Here is a 10,059-nt window from a genome sequence, read left to right on the forward strand (position 1 = left end):
CCAAATAAAAGCATCCAAAACTTTTTTTAGGACTGCCACCAAATAGAAATGAACAGAATTTAACAACAGTGGAGCCAGTCAGAATTGGGGTCAAGATGACTCTGTCAGTGGGTGTCAACCTTCGTCACCAGTGGCCATGCACAGGGGTGGTTGCCCAGGAAATCCAGGACAGACGAAGAAGCCCTCTGGCCATATCAAGGCTAACTCTTTTGTTTTCAATGACAAGATAATTTCGGTTGGTGTAATGCTGATCTAGGCTTGAAGAAGCCAAATATTATCCTGAAGCAGTGGCTGATAGAAGCACCTATGAACACACAACTTGGCATTCTGAGGGATTCGAGATAAAGAATAAACCCAGAAATAAAATGCCGAGCGCATGGGGCAAGAAGGGCTCATGATAAGTAGTGATTAATCTTACCAGCAACAATGAACACTTAAGGGGAACCTGACTAGACCAGGCTCTTGTACTTTACCAACAGCATTTCCCTTAAAACTCCTAACAGCTCTATGCGGCGTACTATTATCTCAGTCTTACCGATGAGGAAACAGGCTTGGAGAAGTTAAAAGACTTGCCAGTCACCCAGCTACTGAGCTGTGAGCCCAGGATGTGAATTCACCTGACCCCCCCACCCGCCCCCCACCACCCCCCACCCACCCCCGCTCCCCCGGGCCAGGCTGCTCACTACAACATACCTCAGGGAAGCATCAGGTAGAGAGAATTTGGTTGGGACCTAACAGTGAAAGAAAGACTCCCAGGTTGTTCATGTTAAGGGCAGGGACACAATGGCTGAAGGCAGCAGCAGCACCACGTGGGGATAAGCCTGGACCCACCGGAGAGAGATCCTGGGACAAGGGCCCTCAGGAGATGAACAAGCCCTTGGCACTGGAAGACCCATGATCTGAGTTGTGGAACTCACCCAGAAAGGGCCCTCTGTCCAAGGACCTCTCAGCCTGTGGTCTACTGGTCAGTGCCCCTAAGTGACGGGCTGGTCTAAGGGGTTCTGCTGTCTCCCCAGAGTGGAGTGGCACTTCTCAGGTGGGGCATTTGTTTTGGGTTCCAAAGGGGAAAACCCATTTTACCCCTGGCACAGTGGCAATGAGGTTTGGAGAAGAGGTAGGGCTCCAGTAGATAAAGAGGAGGTGATTCATCAGGCCCTTTAAGATCCATCCTGCTCAGGTTTAAAGGCCCAGTAGGCTTGTTCCTTCTGCTCTCACCCCTGCTGTTTTGGCTAGAAAGAGTCTAGGGGTGTATTAACAGCTCCAGCATCTGGGAACGGGTCCAAATGGTTTAATGCCATCCATGTGGTCAGTACAATTGCCCTGCTCTCATAGGTCCAGATGCTTAGTCTTGACCCACTTGTTCCTTACATATGTTCTTAGAGAGTCATGATAACCATACATCTACACTGAATATTTTATCGGCATGTGTGCAGAATTTGTGTTGACGAAGCAAGTATCTGAAGCAAGTGCTAAAGTGCCAGCTCTCTCCTGTCTTTCTCAACATACCACCATGACCTGATAGACGAGTTAGGTTTATGTATGTCCAACAGTACCAACACGAGACACCATCTTTGCAGAGATGCACCTTCAAGTTCACCCCCACCCTTATTTGACACACAAAAACATAGCTTCTGACCTAGAAACCACCCACACCGTGACAGGTGTGACATCCCAGTGCCCATATGCACATGCTGCTATGAGCTGCCCCTCCCAGGCTCTGCATGTGGGTTTATGGCTTAGGCAGTCCTGCCTTTTTTTGTCCTGCTGTACCTGATTTCTCATCAGTGCCACTCCATCCTGTAGGACCTGCGGGTTATAAATTTCTCTCCTTCAACTGAAGAGAACAGATGAGGTCTGAGACAATACCTGTGGGATTAATGGGTGTTTCACGCTGTCCTAACATTGACTGTACCTGACTGGGGAAGCCAGCCTCCCTCCAGAGTGTAGCCCCACTCTCAGGTCAGCTCTGCCCTGGGTTAGGTCTCTTCTGGGAGGTCTTAAAACCCAGGGTTAACCGATGCTCGAACAGTCCTGATTTAGTAGCTGGGCTCTCCAAAGGAATGACCCCTAGTGCCCCTCTGTTCTAATGGACAACAGTTTACTGCAACGGACCAGACAGAAAATAGTTTAGGCTTTGTGGGCCATATGGTCTCTGTTGCAATTACTCAATTCTGCTGTTTCGTGAGAAAGTAGCCACAGACAATACGTAAACACATGGGCATGGTTGTGTGCCAATAAAACTTCATTTATGGTTATGTTATGAAATATCATTCTTTTGATTTTTTCCCCCCTAACCATTAAATGAGAAAACCATAACTTTGTGGGCTGTACAAAAACCAGCAGCAGGCTGGGTTTGGCCCCTAGGCCATAGTGTGCTGACCCAAGGTCTAAATCCTCAGCTTTTACACCACCTGGAAGTGACCCAGGCCAAGGGGTGGAAGGGGAGGTAAGCCCTGGCACAGCCTTCAAGGGACGATAGCATCCATGCAAATAGGAGCTGTGACTATGGGGAATATGATCCCCCCCCCCCTTTAAACAAGATAACGTATAGATCCATACACGTGTACCTCATAGCGGTCATCATGAAAAGCTGTCTGTTACAATCATGAGTTACTGCTGAACACAACTGGAATCTCCTCCTTGAGAACCACCCTCAGAATCGGAGCATATGCTTCTGAAAAGCCACAGTGAAGGGAAATCTCCATCCACTGAAGGTGGGGTTGACTTTTAGAAAAAGCCCAAAAAACCAAAAGCCAAACCAAACCAAAGGCAAAAAGCCATCTCCACTCATCAACCAACAACAACGATGGCACCGCTACTGCTGTCCTACCAGAATCAGGTTGGGAATAACTGGGTGGCATGGAGTCGTGCTTGAGCTAAATGAAGCCATTTTTGTTCAAAACCACTCATGACACTGTAAGATGAGGCTGCTGCAAGCTAAGCTTGGAAGCTGTAACATGGCCCCTGACTCTGTGTTGTTTAGCCAACGCTGTCAGCCAATTAAAAACATTTTGGGGGAATTTTTGTCAATATTTAAAAGCCAAGCAAGTTCATATAAAAAGTCAGATTTTATTTTTATTTTTTTACTTTTCTTGAAAAAAAATCAAAGGACCAGGCACATTGAGCTCTAGTTCTTATATGGCAACAATCAGCAAGAGCTTCTCTTTTTTAAAAAACACACACACACAAACTTTATTTTTAAATCCTCACACGAGGGTATGCTTTTTATTTATTAATTCCAGAGAGAGGAAGGGAGAGGAGAAGGAAGGAGAGAGAGAGAGAGAGAGAGAGAGAGAGAGAGAGAGAGAGAGAGAGAGAGAGAGAATATGAATGATTGGTTGCTTCCCTCAAGGACTGAACCTACAACCTAGGTATGTGCCTGACTGGGAATCAAACCTGCAACCCTCTGGTGTATGGGACAACACTCCAACCGACTGAGCCACTCGGCAAGGGCACATGACTTCAGGCAGCAGTCCCTACACACTGTCATCCCGCAGCCTGGTGGCAGCTGCCATGTAACCTTGTGCTTATGGCCTTTCACTCCAAAAAAGTAACACAATCACATGGTTCAAAAGTCAAAATAATACACAAAACTATACAGTGCAAGGCTCTTCCCACACATTCCTACCTTCCCTAAGTAAGTACTTTTATTTCTTCATTTATCTTTCCTCTTCTTCCTTACACAAAGTAACACAACATATACTTTTCTCTGCCTTGCTCTCTTCACTAAAATTATGTAGGCTCTGGGGATTGTTCCAACAGCCATACAGAGAGGATTTCCTCATCCTTGTTTCACAGCCACCTAGTATCCCCGTGAGGGTATAGGTCAATTTATTCAACTAGTCCTGCACTGGTGGACACAGGTTAAAAGTCTTTTGCAATTACAAATATTGTGCAGTGAACAACTATATGCTTATGTCATTTCATAGGGGATAGTCTGCTGTGCAGGATAAATTCTCATAAGTGAAATTGCTGGGTCAGAGGATAAATGTATTTGTCATTTTTCCAGGTATTGACAAATTGCCTTCCACAAGGGTTGCACCATTTTGCATCCCAAACCCAATGCAAAAGCATGTCTATTTCCTCAACAGAATGTGTTGTCAAATGTTTGTAGTTTTGTCATTCTGACAGGTAAACATTATTCAGGGCAGTTATAATTTGCATTTTTAAATCGAGTTCTTTTTCATGTGTTTAAGAGACATTTGCATTTTTTTTTTCATGAGAACTGTGTTCCATTTTCCTATTGGATTCCTATTTCTGTTGCTGATTTACTTATTCTTCTTGTTGTTTTTTTTTTCCCTTACCATCTTCTAGGAGTGGTTATATATATACATCAGAAGTTTAGCTCTGCATCTATGATATGAGCTGCAAATATTTTTTCCATGTTGTCATTTATCTTTGCCTTTGTTTAAGGCATGTGCTTGTTTCTTTTTATTTGCTACACAGACGTTTTGTGATTGTTGTGTGTGCTTTTTAAATGTTAAGTTTTATTTATTTATTGTTTGTTTCTGGCTTTCAAGTTATAGTTTGAAAAAAAGCTCTTCCCCATTTCAAGATTTTAAAATGAAGTTACTCACATTTTCTTCTAGTAATTTTAGAATTTCATTATTTTTATTTTATTTTTTAATTTTTTAAAAAATAATTATTTATTGTTGAAAGTATTACATAGGTCTCCTTTTCCCCCCATTGACCCCACCACCACCATTGCCCCCGCCCTAGGACCTCACCACCCATTGTCTGTGTCCATGGGCCATGCATATATGCATACAAGGTCCTTGGTTGATTATCTCCCATCCGCTAACCCTTCCCTGCCTTCTCTCTGAGATTCTGCACTCTGTTCCATGCTTCAAATCTCTGGATTCACTCCCTTCATCAGTTTGTTTCATTAGATTTCACATATGAGTGAGATCATGTGATATTTGTCTTTCTTTGACTGACTTATTTCACTTAGCATGATACCCTCCAGGTCCCTCCATGCTGTCTCAAAGGGTAAGAGATTCTTTTTTATTGTATTCCATGGTGTAAATGTACCACAGCTTCTTATCCACTCATCTACTGATGGGCACTTGGGCTGTTTCCAGATCTTAGCAATTATAAATTGTGCTGCTATGAACATAGGGGTGCATATGTTCTTTCTGATTGGTTTCTTAGGATATATTCCTAGAAGTGGGATCACTGGGTCAAATGACAGTTCCATATTTAATTTTTAAAGGAAACTTCATACTGTTATCCACAGTGGCTGCCCCAGCCTGCATTTCCACCAGCAGTGCACTAGGGTTCCTTTTTCTCCATATCCTCGCTGCACTTGCCATGTGTTGATTTGTTGATAGTAGCCATTCTGACAGGTATGAGGTGATACTTCATTGTCATTTTAATTTGCATTTCTCTAATGATCAGTGACTTTGAGCATAGAGTTTCATTATTTTTAAATGTAAATTTTTGATCCATTTAGAACTTAAGGTGCACACTGTGAGAAGCAAAACTTTCTTCCTACTGGATGCTCAACCCTAGATTTTGGGCAGGATGATAAAGCTACCAGAACATCAGCAAGGAGACCTGGAATGAGAGAGAGCAGCTGACGGGAGGAGAAGTGAGAGAGAAGTGGGCAGATGGGGCCCAGGCAGAACAGCATCTCCTACAGGAGTTCCCATTACTGATCTAGGTTCCCAGGGCCCCTTTTATTACTTTCCTTCAAAGCACCCACTTACTTTAAAGATGTAATGTGCTTGGCAATTCCAAACTAACTGTACTTAATAATTAGTTATGTTGCCCTTGTAACAAAGTCACTTACAGCTGCCAACCGATCTCTGATCAGAATGTGCTAGCCAGAATCACCATGCTGAGTACACGTACTTTCAGCCCAAAGCACAGAACTCTGAATTATCTGTTAGCTTAAGGAGGCTCATCATGGATAAATGAGCCATTCTGGAGGACTTCAAAGTGATATTAATCTGCATACAACTTACTTCTTTGTTCTGAGATCTCTAAGGACATGTGGTGACCTCAATGAGGGGACCTCTGATCTTCCCCTCATTCAAGACCTACTGGTGCTGTATAAAAGGGCGGGGAAGGTGTAGACTTCAGCCTTAGGACGTGTGTACACCTCTGTCATGCTGTGCACTAAATAGTTCTCTTAGCAACCTTTTCTACTAGAGGAACTGCCCTAGGACAGTTCTTTTTTTAAAAACTGTTTCCTCATCTAAATAATTCTCTGTTCTAAGAAAAATAAAGATGAGAAAAATTTGTAAAGGTGAAGAGGGAGGATGTTGGGGCGGGGGGGGGGGGGGAGTAAAGGGCTTCTCAGTAATAAAATTGGTTCCTCTGCCTGAAGCAGAGGCCTCAAGGGAGACCCAGTGAGAGAGAGATGCTAAGGCAGCTCTGCCATCAGGAAGGCATGTCCAAGTCCTTCCTGCTGGGGAGTGGGCACCCACCCCAGGCGTGCGGCACCCTTAACAATTAGTTCAGAATCTCTGGGGGTGACATCTATGCATCAGTCATGTTTAAAGCTCCCCATACGACTTCAGTGTGCAACCACTGCTCTAGAACCCAGCTACTCAAAGTGTGGTCCTCAGACTGGCAGCCTTGGTGTCAGTGGAGGTTTGTTAGAAATGCAGAATCTGAGGTCCCAACTTAGACCTTCTGAATCAGAATCAGCATTTTAGTAAGACCCCTAAGACATTCATATGCACATTGAAGTTAGAGAAGCAGTGGTCTAGAGTAGCGTTTCTCACAGTGTGGCACCTGAGCCACCTGCATCAAACTCACCGAGGGGGTCGAAAGGTGGGAAATTACAATTCTATATGTCTGAGGGGGGAGCCCTGGAATTATTTTTAATATGCCTACCGTTTGAGAACTACTCCTAAGAGGAAAGCCAGCAATATGATGGTTGCCTTCCCAGGACCAGCAGTCGCCAATCTTTCGGACCACTGGCTGGCAACCACTGCCTGGACTGCATGGAAATTCTCTCATTGACTCTAAATAGTCAAAGCACGCCCATTTCTCAGCCTGACAAATGTGATATTCATGCTCGCTGACCTGTAATAGAGCAGGTGATGGTAGTTAAATTTAGCTTTAAGTTTGACACAGAAACGAGTCAATGTTCTTGAGTTAGTGACTGAACAGGCTACAATTTGGATACATAAGTCTCTACCTTAAAAGCAGGATTAAAAAAATATAAAACGATGATGCTTAGATGCATCCTCTTGGAGGGTTTAAAAAAGAAAACACAACCCTCAAAGCCCACAGTAGAGAGACAAGAGAAAGAGCAAATTCCCCTAATGATATTTCTTCATTTTTGAAGGTTTTGAAGTTTCTGCTTAGGCCCCGATTTTTAAATATTTATGGGTTTAAAAAAAATGAAGCCAGGGATGGAAGAATCTGACCTCTCAATAGATGTGTGTGTAGTGTGTAATACTTCCATGTGGTTTAAAAGCATTTCAGTTCATATAAGATATTTAAAAGCTGAAACGCTTAAAAGCTTCTGTGATAACAGAAGCATTAAGTGGATTGATCTTCAAATACCTAGGATTCCAAACTATTCCTCACACTTGACTTGAGGTGACAGAACTGAAATCTTTGTAATTATAAAGTGAAATAAGATCACGGTGTTGTAATGGGTAATAAAATGGAATGGGGAACAGCAATGTGATCTACTTGTAATTGTTAGATAATTACTGAGTTAAAATCAGCAAAATCAAAGAAACTTAGAACTGGAAAAAAATGGGGCTTTGCTTTAAGGACTCTCCTTAGAGCAGTGCTTCTTAAACCTTTTGGGGGGGGGGGGTGCAACGGAGCCCCTTTGGAAAGAGAATGAGAAGCTACAGCCTCTCCCCACATGCACCACCTGCAAGCAATTTCTGGAGTTCTAGACTCCCTGGAGCACATATTAGAGCCTCAGCTTTGAAACTGAATGTAAGAAAGCCGTATTATGCTTAGGAGCAACTTTTTCAGCAACAAGGTCCTAGGTGGTTGGTAAAATTAGGGCTGACTGTTTTCACTTAAACACAGACAATTAGGTCAGCAATCTCATGACATGGGGCGGGCCGAGGCAGGTGAAAAACCAGACCACTAGATTATGCCAGGAAAAGAATCCCTTGGTTGAAGAAGTCCGCACTCTTTCAGAAATGCGGCCTCCCTGCTCTCAGGGGGCCAGGGCGTTGCACCGGCAGAGCCCTGGACTGCCATGGCTCCCTTCACGCCGGAAGGTGAAAACTTTTGTCCAAAGTTACAAAGGAAAGTAGGCTCTTACAAACACGTTCTACAGCCCTCATTTATCTGCAGACTCAACGACGACCCTTCCCCATTGAACACTGACCCCAGAGACACCCTCCGGGGCTCGGCCGCACAGCGCCCCGCCCTCTGGCCAGCGGGGAGAGGGCGTCCGGGCTCTTTCCCGCACTGCCCGCCGCCCACCCTGGCAGGGGCGCCACGGGGCCCGAGCCCCGCCTACCGGCACCATGGAGTAGGTCATCATCATCAGCATGTCCTGGCTCTCGGCGCGGAGGTGCGGCACGGGCTCCCCGCCGTGGCTGCGCCTGTTGCGCGCGGCGCCCGCGGGGTCCCGGGGTGGCGGGGGCGCCCGGCGCGGCGCGCGACTCAACTCCTCCAGGAAGGCGCGCAGGGCGCCATCCTCGCGCTGCTCCCGGCCCCGCTGCGCCTCCAGCGCCCGCAGCGCCGCGCTCAGCCCGCGCCACTGGCACAGGGCGAACACCGTGCCCGCGGCATTGAGCGCCGAGAGCAGCGCCACGGCCGCTAGGGCGCCGCGCAGCCCCCAGCCCGCGCCCCCGCAGCCTCGCTCCGCGCTCCGGGCCATGCTCTGCGCACCTCGGGCGGCCGGACCGGGCTGGGCGGCCTCGCGCCGGGGCAGCCTTTATACGCCACGGGCCAGCCGTGGGCTGGTGGCAGCGCCGTGAGTCACGCCGCCCTTTGGCCCGGCTGGCGGGGCGGGTAGGGGGACAGTAGCAGTGGCGCCCGAGCAGCCCGGAGGGACCGGCGGGCGGAGGTGTGCAGAGGGGGAGAGGAGCCAGTGGGGACGGCCCGCGAGGGAGGGGTAGAAAGGGCTCATGCACCGGGCGCTGGCCAAGCAAACCAGGAAACCCGCCTCTCCCTTTTCCTGCTGCCCAGCCCGTCGGTATTGCTGTGGCCCAGACGGGCAGGCTAGGGTCAGTCTGAGGGGGAGAGCAGGAATGTCCATGACCAAGAAGTCACTGGATTCTTCCCTCTGTTCCCCCCACACTGCCCTCTCTGGGAAAGATCATGTCCCACGCCAAAGCACAGGTCCACTGACCCTGAAAGATCTGTTGCTGGGCAGAGTCCAGGCTGCCCGTCACTCCTCCCACCATCACAGGACCGGAGAGAGCCCCTGATGACCCCACTAGATCTTTTCAACGAAGGGGATAGAGACGGAGACAGTTGACATTAGAGGGTTAAGAAGGCCACTGTTCAGAAACAAGAAAACCCAGCCTTGCCTGGCCAGTCATCTGTGCAGGGAGAGTTCCAGGATTTGACAGGTCAAGAACTCTCCCATGAAACCCATGCCTGGGAGGTGGCAGGGTAATGAGAGAACAATCAAGGGTGGAATCAGACCTGGTTCTAATCCCATTCTGTCGCTAGGGGAGCGGGGCATTTCGTGTCCCAGGACAACTCCGGGCTGATCCGGGGTGCCTTCTGGCTGAAGGGCTGGGACTCTAGCCAGGCCCTTTCTGAGCCTTGCTTAGCCTGCCTTGCTTGAGGGGGCACAACCTCCCTTTCCTGTCAGCTCAGATGCCTGCTGTGCCTCAAGGGCCACTGTCTCCCCAAAGCAGAGTCACTTCTCAGCCTCTTCGCTCTCTGTCTTTCTCGGCTTTCCCCAGAATGGTTCTGGTGCTCCAGGGCCCCAGGGCCGGCAGGAGGCCCCCCACACCAGGGCCCATTGTCTCAGAGGAGGAGGTGGTCCATGGAGCCCGCTGGAGCTGGCAAGGAGAAAGGACTTTCTCTAGCAAAGCAGGTCACAGCTGTTTCAGCACAGAGGGAGCCAGTAGGATGATGGGGAAGCAAACACCTTATGACTTAATGGCAAGG

At 47.7% G+C, this 10,059-nt stretch overlaps 1 protein-coding gene across 1 annotated transcript in view; it reads right to left on the minus strand.

Annotated features, from left to right (window-relative positions):
* Positions 1–8,824, minus strand: part of GLDN (gliomedin) — a gene marked incomplete at its 3' end in the record, with an annotated part of 52,092 nt that extends 43,268 nt beyond the window's left edge. Inside the window, exon 1 of the mRNA XM_081106624.1 lies at positions 8,450–8,824. Within this exon, the coding sequence (XP_080962750.1) occupies positions 8,450–8,812 (363 nt within the window). The 5' untranslated portion in view covers positions 8,813–8,824. The remainder of the gene's footprint in view (positions 1–8,449) is intronic.
* Positions 8,825–10,059: the final 1,235 nt, after the last annotated feature.

This window comes from Myotis nattereri, assembly GCF_964212035.1.
Source record: "Myotis nattereri genome assembly, chromosome: 1".
Lineage (NCBI taxonomy): Eukaryota > Metazoa > Chordata > Mammalia > Chiroptera > Vespertilionidae > Myotis > Myotis nattereri.